Here is an 18,239-nt window from a genome sequence, read left to right as displayed (position 1 = left end):
GCCCCCAGCCCCCACACACACCTGTAGACACACCTGCGGCCCCGCTGCCCCCAGCCCCCACACACACCTGTAGACACACCTGCGGCCCCGCTGCCCCCCAGCCCCCACACACACCTGTAGACACACCTGCGGCCCTGCTGCCCCAGCCCCCCCCACACACACCTGTAGACACACCTGCGGCCCCACTGTCCCCCAGACCCCACACACACCTGTAGACACACCTGCGGCCCTGCTGCCCCCCAGCCCCCAAACACACCTGTAGACACACCTGCGGCCCTGCTGCCCCCAGCCCCCAAACACACACCTGTAGACACTCCTGCGGCCCCGCTGCCCCCCAGCCCCCACACACACCTGTAGACACACCTGCGGCCCCGCTGCCCCCCAGTCCCCACACACACACCTGTAGACACACCTGCGGCCCCGCTGCCCCCCAGTCCCCACACACACACCTGTAGACACACCTGCGGCCCTGCTGCCCCCCAGCCCCCACACACACACCTGTAGACACACCTGCGGCCCCGCAGCCCCCCAGTCCCCACACACACACCTGTAGACACACCTGTGGCCCCGCTGCCCCCCAGCCCCCACACACACACCTGTAGACACACCTGCGGCCCTGCTGCCCCCAGCCCCCACACACACCTGTAGACACACCTGCGGCCCCACTGCCCCCAGCCCCCACACACACACCTACAGACACACCTGCGGCCCCGCTGCCCCCAGCCCCCACACACACCTGTAGACACACCTGCGGCCCCGCTGCCCCCCAGCCCCCACACACACACCTGTAGACACACCTGCGGCCCTGCTGCCCCCCAGCCCCCACAGACACCTGTAGACACACCTGCGGCCCCGCTGCCCCCCAGCCCCCACACACACACCTGTAGACACACCTGCGGCCCCGCTGCCCCCAGCCCCCACACAGGCACCTGCTGCTGTCCAGAGGCTCCGTCTCCTCATCAGAGCTCATCTCGATGGGGAACATGTCCTCGTCCTCAGACGTGAGCACGGCGTCCTCTCTCTTCAGACAGCTGCCCGGCTGGGCCTTCCTTCGCCTCTTCCTCCTCCTCTTCACCAAGGAGCCGCTGGAGGAGGTGTCGCTAGGTAGCAGGGCCTGGGTGGCCGCGCCGGGGTCCAGGCCCCTCGTCCTGTCCGCCAAGCTCCTCTTGAACTGACACTCCATCCGTGAGGCCCCCTCGGACAGGATCGGGGACGTGGCCAGGTGCATGGGGATCACCTCCTGGGGACGGGAGGCGGGTTCGAGGAAGGGCAGGCGGTCTCGCGTCCGGCCCGCCCGAGCTCAGGCCCAGAGGAAGCCCGGCTGAGGGGGGCGGCCAAGCAGACCCGCGGGACGGCGGGAAGTGGCACGTGGCCCCAGCATGGACGACGGCCTGGCGGTCTCTACAGAGCCAAAGGCCCAGCCGCTCTGTGAGTGAGTGTCCACTGGAGCACCGCACAGGAAGGGCGGTGACACACTCAGTAGAGCGCACACGTTACAGGGCGCAAGGACCTGGGTTCTAGCCCCCGCACCCCACCTGCAGGGGGAAAGCTCCACGGGCAGCAAAGCAGGGCTGCAGGCATCTCCCTCCCTCCCTCTCCTCTCAGTTTCTCTCTGTCCAAAAATAAAATCTAAACAGGAATGTTATAAGGCGCAGTCAGAGGTGGAACCACCCAGCACCGTGGCCGCGTCAAGGATAAGCAGCTCAGAGCGCAGGAAGGGACGTCACGTGGCCTCCAGAGGCCGGAGTGCGGACGCCACGCAGCCTGAGGAGCCCCCAGGCCACACGTGTGAGGAGAGGATGAAGGTGGGGAAACAGCAGATGGCTCTGCAAAAGACGCCCTGCCTGAGGCTCAAAGGCCCCAGGTTCAACCTCCAGCACCACCATGAGCCAGAGCTGAGCAGGGCTCTGGGGAGATGATGATGATGATGATGATGATGATGATGATGATGATGATGATGATGATGATGATGATGATGGGATAGCACAGTGGTTATGCAAAACCGCCTCTCCTGCCTGAGGCTCAAAGGCCCCAGGTTCAACCCCCAGCACCACCATCAGCCAGAACTGAGCAGGGCTCCAAGATAAACAGAACAACACTGAGGCCCATCCAGTCAGGGAGGAGACCCAGGTTTCTACTTTTCAAGGTTGACCTGGGGGTTAGGTGAGCTTTTTACTTTATTCTGTTATTTTTGTTATTGGGTAGAGACGAGAGAAAATGAGGGGGCAGGGGGAGACAGGGAGAGAGACAGAGACACACCCGCAGCCCTGCTCTACCACTCATGAAGCTTTCCCCCTGCAGGTGGGGGGCAGGTGCTCGAACCCGGGTCCTTGCTCATGGTAATGTGTGAGCTTAACCAGGTGCGCCAACACCTGGCCCCATCTCTATTTGTATGTAAAGAAAAAAACAGATTGTACCCCGCCTATCCTACGGTTTTGTTAATGTCTCCTTTTTTAAAGGAAGAAAGAAAGAAAGGAAGGAAGGAGGGAAGGAAGGAAGGAAGGAAGGGAAAGAAAGAAAGAAAGAAAGAAAGAAAGAAAGAAAGAAAGAAAGAAAGCAGAGGAGAGAGGGGGAGGAGGAGGAAAGAGGGCATGAGGAGAGTTCTCCACAAGGCCTATCTTGGCTGCAAGAGCACAAGCAAGGCTCTCTGTGTGATGCCGGGGCAGAGCTCTGGTCTCTTAGTCTCTCTCTCCCTCTCCCTCTCTCTCTTTCCCCCTCTCTCTCCCTCTCTGTCTCTCTCCCTCTCTCTCTCCCTCTCTCTCTCTCTTCTCCCCCCTCCTTTGAGTTTTCAGCATTAGCCCGCATTTGCACAACCTTTTGTGGGTTTCCCAGCTCACAACAAAACCACGACGCGGTCACTCTCTCAGACCACAGCTTCCGACGGTGGCTCGAGCCAAGGTGGGGCTGCAGATGGGCCGGCCTGCCCTGCGTGGACACGGCACACCCCCTCCCCCTCCCCGGCCGGGCCCCCAGCACGGGGCAGCAGCCAGCCCCCACGCCCCCCAGACCCGCCGGCCAGCCACTCACCTGGTCGTTATCCGTCTCCTGGACAAAGAAGGCTTCGCCGTTGTCCCCCAGCTTCATGTACAGATCCACAGACTGCCCGTTGACCTCAATGTCCACCTGAAGGGGAGGCGGAGTCACGGCCCGGCACCCTCGCCGCCCACCGTCCATCCTGCGCCCCGAGGACTCACTGCCCCGAGCCCCGGAAGGAGGGGATCTGCGCCACGTTCGCAGGCACATGCACTCACTCAGCGCAGGGGGAGCGGCCGGGCTGCCCCGGGACACAGGCTCATGGAGCACTGCTCCACGGCTGACATACGTGGGCAGCCACCCAGAGACGGAGTGAGTGGTGCGAGATGCCCACCAGGTGGCTCCATGCACAGGCTTGTGGAAAAGAAAGGGAGTGGGAAAGAAAGAGAGAGAAGGAAGGAAGGGAGGGAGGGCTGCCGTCCAGCTGGAGGGTCTCTGCTGGCTACCCTTGGAGTCGCGGACACTGAACCCTGCAGCGGGGAGTGCTGGGAACTGTGCCGTGACCTTGCTGCCTCTAGATTCTAGATCGCTGAGACAAAAGTTCAAATAGAGCAACAGGAAGGGGGTCGACTGCCCACAGGCCAGGGTCCCCATCCTGAGTGCAGACCAAGCTGTGGTTGTCTTCAAAACAGGAAACCACGTGATCTCGAGGCTGAATGGAACGGTGTGCACGGCTCCCTCATCTGGAGGGTTCATCCCGCAGCACCAGCCCTACGGGGAGGACACCAGGCCACACTGCAAGGCCACAGGGCAAGGTCACAGAGTGACCAGGCCACACTGCAAGGGCACAGAGTGACCAGGCTACAGTGCAAGGCCACAGGGTGACCAGGCCACAGGGCAAGGTCACAGAGTGACCAGGCCACACTGCAAGGGTACAGAGTGACCAGGCCACAGTGCAAAGCCACAGGGTGACCAGGCCACAGTGCAAGGCCACAGGGTGACCAGGCCACACTGCAAGGCCACAGGGTGACCAGGCTACAGTGCAAGGCCACAGGGTGACCAGGCCACACTGCAAGGGCACAGGGTGACCAGGCCAAAGTGCAAGGGCACAGGGTGACCAGGCCACACTGCAAGGGCACAGGGGTGACCAGGCCACAGGGCAAGGTCACAGAGTGACCAGGCCACACTGCAAGGGCACAGGGTGACCAGGCTACACTGCAAGGGCACAGGGTGACCAGGCCACACTGCAAGGCCACAGGGTGACCAGGCCACACTGCAAGGCCACAGGGTGACCAGGCCACAGGGTGACCAGGCCACACTGCAAGGCCACAGGGTGACCAGGCCATACTGCAAGGGCACAGGGTGACCAGGCCACAGTGTAAGACCACAGGGTGACCAGGCCACAGTGCAAGACCACAGGGTGACCAGGCCACAGTGCAAAGGCACAGGGTGACCAGGCCACAGTGCAAGGCCACAGGGTGACCAGCCCACAGTGCAAGGCCACAGGGGTGACCAGCCCACAGTGCAAGGCCACAGGGGTGACAAGGCCACAGGGTGACCACCCTCAGCCGAGAATCCCCTCAAAGCCTCCCATCCTGTGAGTGTCAGCAGGGAACAGCAGCCCCAAGGCCCCTGTTTCCCTGAGGCCCGAGAGGGGGACACAGCCCCTGGGTGTGGACTGCTGACCCACAGGGCCCCACGTCCGAGGACAGCGCATCTGCCTCATTGCTGATGCGTGTCAGCAGGCAAGAGGCCAGGGCTGCTGGACAATGGGGAACAGACAGCAGACCAAGCAGCAGCAGCTGTGGCCGGGCCTATGTGAGGGGGACGCAGAGGGGCTGTGTGAGGGGGACACAGAGGGGCTTCAGGGGGGCGCAGAGGGCCTGTGTGAGTGGGATGCAGAGGGGCTGTGAGGGGGATGCAGAGGGGCTGTGTGAGGGGGACGCAGAGTGGCTGTGAGGGGGACGCAGAGGGGCTGTGTGAGGGGGATGCAGAGGGCCTGTGTGAGGGGGATACAGAGGGACTGTGTGAGGGGGACGCAGAGGGTCTGTGTGATGGGGACGCAGAGGGCCTGTGTGAGGGATGGAGAGGGACTGTGAGGAGGACGCAGAGGGGCTGTGTGAGGGGGACGCAGAGGCGCTGTGAGGGGGACGCAGAGGCGCTGTGAGGGGGACACAGAGGGACTGTGAGGGGCACACAGAGGGGCTGTGAGGGGGACGCAGAGGGGCTGTGAGGGGGACGCAGAGGGACTGTGAGGGGGACACAGAGGGGCTGTGAGGGGGACGCAGAGGGATTGTGAGGGGGACACAGAGGGGCTTCAGGGGGGCGCAGAGGGCCTGTGTGAGCGGGATGCAGAGGGCCTGTGTGAGGGGGACACAGAGGGACTGTGTGAGGGGGACGCAGAGGGGCTGTGTGATGGGGACGCAGAGGGCCTGTATGAGGGATGGAGAGGGACTGTGAGGAGGATGCAGAGGGGCTGTGTGAGGGGGACGCAGAGGGGCTGTGAGGGGGACGCAGAGGGGCTGTGAGGGGGACACAGAGGGACTGTGAGGGGCACACAGAGGGGCTGTGTGAGGGGGACACAGAGGGGCTTCAGGGGGGCGCAGAGGGCCTGTGTGAGCGGGATGCAGAAGGCCTGTGTGAGGGGGACGCAGAGGGGCTGTGAGGGGGACACAGAGGGACTGTGTGAGGGGGACGCAGAGGGGCAGTGTGAGAGGGACGCAGAGGGCCTGTGAGGGGGACAGAGAGGGGCTGTGAGGGGGACGGAGAGGGGCTGTGAGGGGGTCGCAGAGGGGCTTGAGGGGGATGCAGAGCGGCTATGTGAGGGGGACGCAGAGGGGCTTGAGGGGGATGCAGAGGGGCTATGTGAGGGGAACGCAGAGGGGCTGTTTGAGGGGGACGCAGAGGAGCTGTGAGGAGGACACAGAGGGGCTGTGAGGGAGACGCAGAGGTGCTGAGGGGGGACGCAGAGGGGCTGTGAGGGTGATGCAGAGGGGCTGTGACAGGGACGCAGAGGTGCTGTGAGGGGGACACAGAGGGGCTGTGTGAGGGGGACACAGAGGCGCTGTGAGGGGGACGCAGAGGGGCTGTGACAGGGACGCAGAGGTGCTGTGAGGGGGACACAGAGGGGCTTCAGGGGGGCGCAGAGGGCCTGTGTGAGCGGGATGCAGAGGGGCTGTGAGGGGGACACAGAGGGACTGTGTGAGGGGGATGCAGAGTGGCTGTGAGGGGGACGCAGAGGGGCTGTAAGGGGAACACAGAGGGGCTGTGAGGGGGACGCAGAGGGGCTGTGAGGGGGACGCAGAGGGGCTGTATAGGGGGACACAGAGGGGCTGTGAGGGGAACGCAGAGGGGCTGTGAGGGGGATGCAGAGGGGCTGTGAGGGGGACGCAGAGGGGCTGTGAGGGGGGCGCAGAGGGGCTGTATAGGGGGACACAGAGGGGCTGTGTGAGGGGGACGCAGAGGGGCTGTGAGGGGGGCGCAGAGGGGCTGTATAGGGGGACACAGAGGGGCTGTGTGAGGGGGACGCAGAGGGGCTATGAAGGGGCTGTATAGGGGGACACAGAGGGGCTGTGTAAGGGGGATGCAGAGGGGCTGTGAGGGGGACGCAGAGGGGCTGTGTGAGGGGGACTCAGGGGCTGTGTGAGGGGGAAGCAGAGGCGCTGAGGGGGGATGCAGAGGGGCTGTGAGGGTGACGCAGAGGGCCTGTGTGAGGAGGACACAGAGGTGCTGTGAGGGGGACGCAGAGGGACTGTGAGGGGGACGCAGGGGGGCTGTGTGAGGGGGACGCAGAGGGACTGTGAGGGGGACACAGAGGGGCTGTGTGAGGGGGACTCCAGGGGCTGTGTGAGGGGGAAGCAGAGGCGCTGAGGGGGGATGCAGAGGGCCTGTGTGAGGGAGACGCAGAGGCGCTGTGAGGGGGATGCAGAGGGACTATGAGGGGGACGCAGAGGGGCTGTGTGAGGGGGACGCAGAGGGGCTGTGAGGGGGATGCAGAGGGACTGTGAGGGGGACGCAGAGGGGTTGTGTGAGGGGGATGCAGAGGGACTGTGAGGGGGACGCAGAGGGGCTGTGAGGGGGACGCAGAGGGGTTGTGTGAGGGGGACGCAGAGTGGCTGTGAGGGGGACGCAGAGGGGCTGTGAGGGGGACACAGAGGGCCTGTGTGAGGGGGACGCAGAGGGGCTGTGAGGGGGACACAGGCGCTGTGTGATGGCCGCAGCCTGGTTGGGCTCTCACCACTTTCTCCCGGGAGCGCAGGACCCCCATCTTGCCGAAGCGCACGTGGAAGGGGGAGCACTGCAGGCTGCCGTTGGGCTGGCGGACCACGATGATGTCGATGCAGCCGGACAGCGTGGCCGGGTTGAGGCCCTTGTACAGCTCCTTCACCGTCACGAACACCTGGCCGGCCAGCTGCCCCACGTAGTTCATGGTCTGAGCCTGGAGCAGAGCCACGGCTGAGCACAGCACTCGCGGGAGGCCACTGCACCCAGCTGCCCAGGGGCTCCACCCCCACCCTGCACCCAGCTCCCCAAGGACTGCACCCCCACAATGCACCTGGCTTTTGTTTCGTTTGGATTTTTTTTTGATAAGTTCATGTGAATCAGCTCTCTAGATTCCACACGTGAGTGAGACCATCTGGTAGCTACCTTTCATCTCCTTACTTCTTTCACTAAGCATCAGCACCCCCAGCTCCATCCACGTTGTCCCAAAGGACACACTATCATCTTTTTGATGGCTGAGTAGTATTCCATGGAGTCTACCCTGTAACTGCTGTAGCCAGTGGACGGGCATCTAGGCTGTGTCTGCTCCTCCAGGACCATCAATAAGCACATGCAGGAGTTCACACCAGCCACCTGCCAGTGCCGCCCACTCTGCCAGAACCGTGACGAGAACAGAGTCACCGAGAAGACGTGACCAGCGGCAACCAGGTGTCACCCGGCGGGGCGCACACAGGACGGTGCTCCCGGCTCACCCACAGGCCCGACTCTCCAGGGAGACACAGGCTGAGCCCCCACACCATCCCCCACCCAGGGGGCCTTGGGGGACGTCGGTGCCTGGGACCCGGCCTTCCGGCCCACCCTGCCCCGCCTCACTGCACCATCCTGCTCTGAAGGCCTCTGTCCGGCGGCCCTCCCAGCACTGGGAGACCCTCTCTGCGTTTAGTGAGTGGTTTGACATCGACTTGCAAAGCTGTGGGACCACAGGGGTCCGCCACCAGCGTCCCTCCACTGGAAGCTGCAGCATCTCCCAGCCTGCAGACGTGGGTTCTCCCGGCCCCGGGGACAGGACAGCCCCGGCCAGGCAGAATCCCAAAACTGACAAACATCTCTGGTTTAAAGAAATAAGCCTGGGGGCCAGGCGGTGGCACACCTGGTTAAGTGCACAAGGACCCGGGTTCGAGCCCCTGGACCCCACCTGCAGGGGGAAAGCTTTGCGAGTGGTGAAGCAGGGCTGCAGCTGTCTCTCTGTCTCTCTCCCTCTCTCTGACTCTATCTAATAATAAATACATAAAAGTGTTTTTTAAAAAAAGAAAAAGAAGCCTGAGGGGGAAGTGGCCTAGCAGAGCTTCCTGGGCCACAGAGTCAGGATTAGCCGCTCCGCTGAGTCTGGCCCGGAGCTGACACAGCCCTGAGGGCAGCCTGCCGGCTCACCAAGCACTCAGAAGCCTGCAGCTGCTCCCTTGGTTGTGGGAGGTGGACTGAAGGCCTGGAGGCAGCAGGGTCGTGGGCCCCACTGTGTCCTCTGCTTGTGAAGTCGGTGCCCTGGCCAAGCACGGGGGCCGGGGGCCAGGGGCCTGGGGGCGGCTCAGCTTGCTGAGCGCACACACTACCGTGTGCAAGGACCTGGGTTCGAGCCCCTGGTCCCCACCTGCAGGGGGAAAGCTTCAGAGGGCTGAAGCAGGTCTGCAGGTATCTCTCTGCCTCTCCCTCCCTGCCTCCCCTCCCCACTTAATCTGTCTATCCATTAATAAAAATAAAGATAAATAATTTTTTTTTAAAAAAACCTCCTTTGGAGGGAACTGTGCAATGTCAGAGAAACCGGCCGTGGCCACCGTGGACGTGTGTGAGCCGTGAATGTGAGCTCAGCAGGCCACAGGCTGCACCTCCTGACCGTCCGTCGCGGGATGGAAGCCCCGTGGCCTGAGATTCGGCATTCGCCAATGCCAAGGGCCCCACGGGACCACGACACCCAGGTTCCCGAGGCCGTGAAGGCCCGCGTGGTCCCCTGGGGTCTCACGTGGCGCTGGGAGGAGGCCTGTTGCCGCCTGGCCACGCTGCTGTGCGGAGGCCTCACGGCACCTACCCGCCCCGGCCTGGGACATGCAAGCAGAGCAGCACCCCGCATCCCAGCTGTGTCTCTGGCTCCCGTGAGCACGGTCCCCAGGCTCAGGCCTCCCCCAGGGCACAGGTCTGAGTCCCATGCGTGAATAAAGCCAGCTGAAGTATGTCTGCTCTGTCTGCCGTCAGCGAACGCCACCAACTCGCACCCCCAGGGCAGCTGGCGTCCAGGGACAGATGTGGGTGTGGGCGGGAGTGGGGAGCGGAGACACGTGCGCTCTTAGTAGCAGCGGGGAGGCGCCGGCCACGGGACAGGCCCTCGGGAGATGCAGGCGGGCCTTATGAGTGCATGACCCCAGCGCTGGGGACAGACAGACGGAGACAACATCCACAGTCAGGGCTCCAAGACACGTCTGCACACCCTGGCTCACAGCCGGACAGCGGGAATTCACGGCTCACTGAGCTCACGTGCTACCAAGTGCAAGTTCCTGGGTTCAAGCCCGAGCCCCACCTGCAGGGGAGGAGCTTCCTGAGCAGTGAAGCTGGGCTGCAGGTGCCTCCCTTTTCTGTCTTTCTCTCCTTCCTTCTTCTTCTTTTTCTTTGCCTCCAGGGTTATCTCTGAGGCTAAACAAAGCCACCACTCCCAGAGGCCAGTTTCCCCATTTTAGTGAACAGGACAGAGAGCAATTGAGAGAGGAGGGGGAGATATAGAGACAGAGAGACAGAGAGACACCTGCATCCCTGCTTCACCACTCATGCAGCATCTGCCCTGCAGGCAGGGAGCCGGGGGCTCGAACCCGGATCTTTGCACAGGTCCCTGCACTTAGCACTATGCGCCACCGCCCGGCCCAGTGTCTTTCTCTCTGCCCCTTTCTCCCTTCCCTTTCAATTTCCATCTGTGTCTCTCTCTATAACTTATATGTAGGTTGAATATTTCTAAAAGGAAACTCAAGGATCCTGCAGTCGATGGGGGGGTGGACATCCAGAGACAGCTGTTTGCACACAGGAATACTACGCAGCCCTTCAAAGGGAAATGTGGACACGACACAAGGTGGCGGGCTGGTAGACACTGTCAGGACAAAAGGACAAACATACAGTCCTCCCATGAGCTGCTCAGATGGACAGACGACAGAGACAGACAACAGCGTCGGGGGGGCGTGAAGCTCCAGGTCCAGGTCTGCGGCATCCAGAAGGCAGTGCTGGGGCTGCCATGGGCATGTGGGCAGGGCTCCCTCCTCACGCACGGCACGCGAGGGCAGACCTACGACCCTCAGGTAGTCAACTCACGGGCCGTGCATTTCGCCACGACCAAGAAACAGATTCAGGGTGTGACAGGGGCCGGCAGGTGTTCCAGGGAAATGAGCACGGACGGCTTGGGAAGGCTTCTTTCTTTCTTTCAAGAAAGGCCGTCAAGGGAGAGGGTGGCCACTCTGCAGCTTGCGTCTGAGAGGCCCCGCACCCCGCCGCCCCTCCCGGCCCCCCTGAGCAGAGCCCGGCAGTTACAGGATCCAGGCCTGCTGGCAGGCTCAGCACCGTGCCCTGGGGGCCTCCAAGCAGAGCTCACCAGTCACGGCAAGAGGCGGACCGGCTCCCTAAGGGCAGGTGCTCCCGACTCGCTGTGGGGTGTGGGGAGGGGTGTCTGCTCTGAGGAAGACGTATCTTGATCCTGCCAAGAGTTACTAAAGATGAGAGGAGAGGCTCTGGGGAAGAGGGCGCAAGGCCTCCCACTCCTGGTCAATCAGCTTTGAGGCAGAGGGCTGCTCTTCCTCCGCCCTACCCAGATCCTTTCCAGTCTGGCCAAATGGGCCGGCGGGGCACACCCAGTAGAGTGGTCACACTGCAGGGCGCAAGGACCCGGGTTCAAGCCCCTGGTCCCACCTGCAGGGGGAAAGCTTCACGAGTGGTGAAGCAGGGCCGCAGGTGTCTGTCTCTGTCTCCCCCTTCCCCTTCCCGCCACCGCCCCCCACCAGTTTCCTCAAAAAAAAGAAGGAAGGGAAGAGGGGAAGGGGAGGAGGAGGAGGCATCTGAGAGCAGGCGGGGCAGTGCACCCCCTCCTCCCAGGCTCCGCCACCCCGTGTGCAGCACAGGGAGCTGAGCGGCCGGCCGGGAGCACTTCAGAACGGGCGGCGCCGTGGACACTCGCTAGGGAAGCCGAGAGCGGCCTCCCGGCTTCTGTCCAGCTGCCGCAGCTGAGACACCCCCATCTCGCCCCAGACCGCTGACCCTCCCTCCAGGGCTCACGGACACCGTTTCCTCGGGACTCCCGCCCAGACCCACGGCCCCACGGCCTCTGCGCACACTGTCCGGCACACGCGGTCAGCCGGAGACGGCTCAGGCCAAGCCACGGGGACAACAGAGGACGGGAAGGACGGGCAGAAGCGAGTTCACGGAGCAGCGGCCGGCCAGCCTCAGTGCCGGCCCCGGACACGCAAGCCGGAGGCTCTCGGGCCACCAAGACCACGGCAGCACCGCACAGGGCCGCCGGGACCGGGACGGCGCTCGGGCTGGGCTCCAGGCAGCCGCTGCAAAGCCGGCAACTGTGTGGCGGTAGGGTACCGAGCAGTGCGGCACTGACTGTGAAATGGAGAATGAGAAACAGCCACAACGGGGCCAGGACGTGGCGCACCTGGCTGAGTGCACACATTACAGTGCGCGAGGACCCGGGTTTAAAGCCCCGGTCCCCACCGTCAGGGGGAAAGCTCCATGAGTGATGAAGCAGGGCTGCAGGTACCTCTCTGTCTCCCCTCCTCTCTCAGTTTCTCTCTGTCCTGTCCAATAAAATAGAAGAAATGGCTGCCAGGGGCGAAGGGCTCCTAGTGCTGGCACCAAGCCCCAGAAATGACCTGGAGGCAGAAGGGGGGGGGGGGAGGAAAGAAAAGAAAAGAAAGGGAGGAAGAGAGGAAGAGAGGAAGGAAGGGAGAAAGAGTGTGAGAGAAGAAGGAAGGAAGGAAGGAGAAAGATTGTTTCAATTAAGAGGGGGTGCAGAGAAGCCAGGGAGCAAACCTGGCCCACGGATCCGTCAGTGCTGTGCCACAGCCAGGCCTCCACAGGATGTGCCAGTGTGGCTTCTGTAAGCGTTGCTTACAGCTGAGTATCATGCATTGCTTTTAAACACCCCAAGAAGCTGGCCCACTCAGGGTCACTGAAACCAGGGAGCCCAGAGGGTGACAGGGGGCGGGGAGGAGGGGCCGCCTTGGGAGAGGGCCAGGCAGGGGAGGTCGGCTCCCCAGGGATGGAGTTTTGCAACACTGGGGCCCTAGGGGGCCCGCTGAGCTTTCTGGGGGGCCGCCAAGGAGAAGCAAAGGCTGGACAGACAGTGATGACCATAGCATCTAAACCTCCAAGGTTCAGGACAGTCAACGGCTTCCCACCAGAGTCACAGCCTGGCAGTCAGAGCCCACCAGAGACACAGCCTGGCAGTCAGAGCCCACCAGAGACACAGCCTGGCAGTCAGAGCCCACCAGAGTCACAGCCTGGCAGTCAGAGCCCACCAGACACACAGCCTGGCAGTCAGAGCCCACCAGACTCACAGCCTGGCAATCAGAGCTCACCAGACTCACAGCCTGGGGTCAGAGCCCACCAGACTAACAGCCTGGCAGTCAGAGCCCAGCAGAATCACAGCCTGGCAGTCAGAGCCCACCAGACACACAGCCTGGCAGTCAGAGCTCACCAGAGTCACAGCCTGGCAGTCAGAGCTCACCAGACTCACAGCCTGGGGTCAGAGCCCACCAGACTAACAGCCTGGCAGTCAGAGCCCACCAGAGTCACAGCCTGGCAGTCAGAGCCCACCAGACTAACAGCCTGGCAGTCAGAGCTCACCAGACTCACAGCCTGGGGTCAGAGCCCACCAGACTAACAGCCTGGCAGTCAGAGCTCACCAGACTCACAGCCTGGCAGTCAGAGCCCACCAGAGTCACAGCCTGGCAGTCAGAGCCCACCAGAGTCACAGCCTGGCAGTCAGAGCCCACCAGAGTCACAGCCTGGCAATCAGAGCTCACCAGACTCACAGAATGGCAGTCAGAGCCCACCAGACTCACAGAATGGCAGTCAGAGCCCACCAGAGTCACAGCCTGGCAGTCAGAGCCCACCAGAGTCACAGCCTGGCAGTCAGAGCCCACCAGACTCACAGCCTGGCAGTCAGAGCCCACCAGACACACAGCCTGGCAGTCAGAGCCCACCAGAGTCACAGCCTGGCAGTCAGAGCCCACCAGAGTCACAGCCTGGCAGTCAGAGCCCACCAGACTCACAGCCTGGCAGTCAGAGCTCACCAGAATCACAGCCTGGCAGTCAGAGCCCACCAGACACACAGCCTGGCAGTCAGAGCCCACCAGACACACAGCCTGGCAGTCAGAGCTCACCAGACTAACAGCCTGGCAGTCAGAGCCCACCAGACTCACAGCCTGGCAGTCAGAGCCCACCAGACTAACAGCCTGGCAGTCAGAGCTCACCAGAATCACAGCCTGGCAGTCAGAGCCCACCAGACACACAGCCTGGCAGTCAGAGCTCACCAGAGTCACAGCCTGGCAGTCAGAGCTCACCAGACACACAGCCTGGCAGTCAGAGCTCACCAGACTCACAGCCTGGGGTCAGAGCTCACCAGACTAACAGCCTGGCAGTCAGAGCCCACCAGACTCACAGCCTGGCAGTCAGAGCCCACCAGAGTCACAGCCTGGCAGTCAGAGCCCACCAGAGTCACAGCCTGGCAGTCAGAGCTCACCAGACTCACAGCCTGGCAGTCAGAGCCCACCAGAGTCACAGCCTGGCAGTCAGAGCCCACCAGACTAACAGCCTGGCAGTCAGAGCCCACCAGAGTCACAGCCTGGCAGTCAGAGCTCACCAGACTCACAGCCTGGCAGTCAGAGCCCACCAGAGTCACAGCCTGGCAGTCAGAGCCCACCAGACTAACAGCCTGGCAGTCAGAGCCCACCAGAGTCACAGCCTGGCAGTCAGAGCCCACCAGAGTCACAGCCTGGCAGTCAGAGCCCACCAGAGTCACAGCCTGGCAGTCAGAGCTCACCAGACTCACAGCCTGGCAGTCAGAGCCCACCAGAGTCACAGCCTGGCAGTCAGAGCCCACCAGACTAACAGCCTGGCAGTCAGAGCCCACCAGACTAACAGCCTGGCAGTCAGAGCCCACCAGAGTCACAGCCTGGCAGTCAGAGCCCACCAGAGTCACAGCCTGGCAGTCAGAGCCCACCAGAGTCACAGCCTGGGGTCAGAGCCCACCAGACTAACAGCCTGGCAGTCAGAGCTCACCAGACTCACAGCCTGGCAGTCAGAGCCCACCAGAGTCACAGCCTGGCAGTCAGAGCCCACCAGAGTCACAGCCTGGCAGTCAGAGCTCACCAGACTCACAGCCTGGCAGTCAGAGCCCACCAGAGTCACAGCCTGGCAGTCAGAGCTCACCAGAGTCACAGCCTGGCAGTCAGAGCCCACCAGAGTCACAGCCTGGCAGTCAGAGCCCACCAGAGTCACAGCCTGGCAATCAGAGCTCACCAGACTCACAGAATGGCAGTCAGAGCCCACCAGACTCACAGAATGGCAGTCAGAGCCCACCAGAGTCACAGCCTGGCAGTCAGAGCCCACCAGAGTCACAGCCTGGCAGTCAGAGCCCACCAGACTCACAGCCTGGCAGTCAGAGCCCACCAGACACACAGCCTGGCAGTCAGAGCCCACCAGAGTCACAGCCTGGCAGTCAGAGCCCACCAGAGTCACAGCCTGGCAGTCAGAGCCCACCAGACTCACAGCCTGGCAGTCAGAGCTCACCAGAATCACAGCCTGGCAGTCAGAGCCCACCAGACACACAGCCTGGCAGTCAGAGCCCACCAGACACACAGCCTGGCAGTCAGAGCTCACCAGACTAACAGCCTGGCAGTCAGAGCCCACCAGACTCACAGCCTGGCAGTCAGAGCCCACCAGACTAACAGCCTGGCAGTCAGAGCTCACCAGAATCACAGCCTGGCAGTCAGAGCCCACCAGACACACAGCCTGGCAGTCAGAGCTCACCAGAGTCACAGCCTGGCAGTCAGAGCTCACCAGACACACAGCCTGGCAGTCAGAGCTCACCAGACTCACAGCCTGGGGTCAGAGCTCACCAGACTAACAGCCTGGCAGTCAGAGCCCACCAGACTCACAGCCTGGCAGTCAGAGCCCACCAGAGTCACAGCCTGGCAGTCAGAGCCCACCAGAGTCACAGCCTGGCAGTCAGAGCTCACCAGACTCACAGCCTGGCAGTCAGAGCCCACCAGAGTCACAGCCTGGCAGTCAGAGCCCACCAGACTAACAGCCTGGCAGTCAGAGCCCACCAGAGTCACAGCCTGGCAGTCAGAGCTCACCAGACTCACAGCCTGGCAGTCAGAGCCCACCAGAGTCACAGCCTGGCAGTCAGAGCCCACCAGACTAACAGCCTGGCAGTCAGAGCCCACCAGAGTCACAGCCTGGCAGTCAGAGCCCACCAGAGTCACAGCCTGGCAGTCAGAGCCCACCAGAGTCACAGCCTGGCAGTCAGAGCTCACCAGACTCACAGCCTGGCAGTCAGAGCCCACCAGAGTCACAGCCTGGCAGTCAGAGCCCACCAGACTAACAGCCTGGCAGTCAGAGCCCACCAGACTAACAGCCTGGCAGTCAGAGCCCACCAGAGTCACAGCCTGGCAGTCAGAGCCCACCAGAGTCACAGCCTGGCAGTCAGAGCCCACCAGAGTCACAGCCTGGGGTCAGAGCCCACCAGACTAACAGCCTGGCAGTCAGAGCTCACCAGACTCACAGCCTGGCAGTCAGAGCCCACCAGAGTCACAGCCTGGCAGTCAGAGCCCACCAGAGTCACAGCCTGGCAGTCAGAGCTCACCAGACTCACAGCCTGGCAGTCAGAGCCCACCAGAGTCACAGCCTGGCAGTCAGAGCTCACCAGAGTCACAGCCTGGCAGTCAGAGCTCACCAGACTCACAGTCTGGCAATCAGAGCCCACCAGAGTCACAGCCTGGCAGTCAGAGCCCACCAGACTAACAGCCTGGCAGTCAGAGCCCACCAGAGTCACAGCCTGGCAGTCAGAGCCCACCAGAGTCACAGCCTGGCAGTCAGAGCCCACTAGAGACACAGCCTGGCAATCAGAGCTCACCAGAGTCACAGCCTGGCAGTCAGAGCTCACCAGACTCACAGCCTGGCAGTCAGAGCCCACCAGAGTCACAGCCCGGCAGTCAGAGCCCACCAGAGACACAGCCTGGCAGTCAGAGCCCACCAGACTCACAGCCTGGCAATCAGAGCTCACCAGACTCACAGCCTGGGGTCAGAGCTCACCAGACTCACAGAATGGCAGTCAGAGCCCACCAGAGTCACATCCTGGCAGTCAGAGCCCACCAGAGTCACAGCCTGGCAGTCAGAGCCCACCAGAGTCACAGCCTGGCAGTCAGAGCCCACCAGACTCACAGCCTGGCAGTCAGAGCCCACCAGACACACAGCCTGGCAGTCAGAGCCCACCAGAGTCACAGCCTGGCAGTCAGAGCCCACCAGAGTCACAGCCTGGCAGTCAGAGCCCACCAGACTCACAGCCTGGCAGTCAGAGCTCACCAGAATCACAGCCTGGCAGTCAGAGCCCACCAGACACACAGCCTGGCAGTCAGAGCCCACCAGACACACAGCCTGGCAGTCAGAGCTCACCAGACTAACAGCCTGGCAGTCAGAGCCCACCAGACTCACAGCCTGGGGTCAGAGCCCACCAGACTAACAGCCTGGCAGTCAGAGCTCACCAGAATCACAGCCTGGCAGTCAGAGCCCACCAGACACACAGCCTGGCAGTCAGAGCTCACCAGAGTCACAGCCTGGCAGTCAGAGCCCACCAGACACACAGCCTGGCAGTCAGAGCTCACCAGACTCACAGCCTGGGGTCAGAGCTCACCAGACTAACAGCCTGGCAGTCAGAGCCCACCAGACTCACAGCCTGGCAGTCAGAGCCCACCAGAGTCACAGCCTGGCAGTCAGAGCCCACCAGAGTCACAGCCTGGCAGTCAGAGCTCACCAGACTCACAGCCTGGCAGTCAGAGCCCACCAGAGTCACAGCCTGGCAGTCAGAGCCCACCAGACTAACAGCCTGGCAGTCAGAGCCCACCAGAGTCACAGCCTGGCAGTCAGAGCTCACCAGACTCACAGCCTGGCAGTCAGAGCCCACCAGAGTCACAGCCTGGCAGTCAGAGCCCACCAGACTAACAGCCTGGCAGTCAGAGCCCACCAGAGTCACAGCCTGGCAGTCAGAGCCCACCAGAGTCACAGCCTGGCAGTCAGAGCCCACCAGAGTCACAGCCTGGCAGTCAGAGCTCACCAGACTCACAGCCTGGCAGTCAGAGCCCACCAGAGTCACAGCCTGGCAGTCAGAGCCCACCAGACTAACAGCCTGGCAGTCAGAGCCCACCAGACTAACAGCCTGGCAGTCAGAGCCCACCAGAGTCACAGCCTGGCAGTCAGAGCCCACCAGAGTCACAGCCTGGCAGTCAGAGCCCACCAGAGTCACAGCCTGGCAGTCAGAGCTCACCAGAGTCACAGCCTGGCAGTCAGAGCCCACCAGAGTCACAGCCTGGCAGTCAGAGCTCACCAGAGTCACAGCCTGGCAGTCAGAGCCCACCAGAGACACAGCCTGGCAGTCAGAGCCCACCAGAGTCACAGCCTGGCAGTCAGAGCCCACCAGAGTCACAGCCTGGCAGTCAGAGCTCACCAGAGTCACAGCCTGGCAGTCAGAGCCCACCAGAGTCACAGCCTGGCAGTCAGAGCTCACCAGAGTCACAGCCTGGCAGTCAGAGCTCACCAGAGTCACAGCCTGGCAGTCAGAGCCCACCAGAGTCACATCCTGGCAGTCAGAGCCCACCAGAGTCACAGCCTGGCAGTCAGAGCTCACCAGAGTCACAGCCTGGCAGTCAGAGCCCACCAGAGTCACAGCCTGGCAGTCAGAGCTCACCAGACTCACAGCCTGGCAGTCAGAGCCCACCAGAGTCACAGCCTGG

The 18,239-nt window shown here is 62.6% G+C and overlaps 1 protein-coding gene across 1 annotated transcript in view; it reads right to left on the bottom strand.

Annotated features, from left to right (window-relative positions):
• LPIN1 (lipin 1) overlaps positions 1 to 18,239 on the bottom strand; it is a 253,692-nt gene that overhangs the window by 46,957 nt on the left and 188,496 nt on the right. Inside the window, exons 3-5 of the mRNA XM_060187994.1 lie at positions 7,211 to 7,411; positions 3,028 to 3,123; positions 930 to 1,240 (exon numbers count right to left, since the gene is read on the bottom strand). Of these exons, the coding sequence (XP_060043977.1) occupies positions 930 to 1,240; positions 3,028 to 3,123; positions 7,211 to 7,411 (608 nt within the window). The remainder of the gene's footprint in view (positions 1 to 929; positions 1,241 to 3,027; positions 3,124 to 7,210; positions 7,412 to 18,239) is intronic.

The sequence above is a fragment of the Erinaceus europaeus genome, chromosome 3, assembly GCF_950295315.1.
Source record: "Erinaceus europaeus chromosome 3, mEriEur2.1, whole genome shotgun sequence".
Lineage (NCBI taxonomy): Eukaryota > Metazoa > Chordata > Mammalia > Eulipotyphla > Erinaceidae > Erinaceus > Erinaceus europaeus.
The sequence above is the reverse complement of the archived record's forward strand: the minus strand, read 5'-3'. Positions and strand labels throughout refer to the sequence as shown.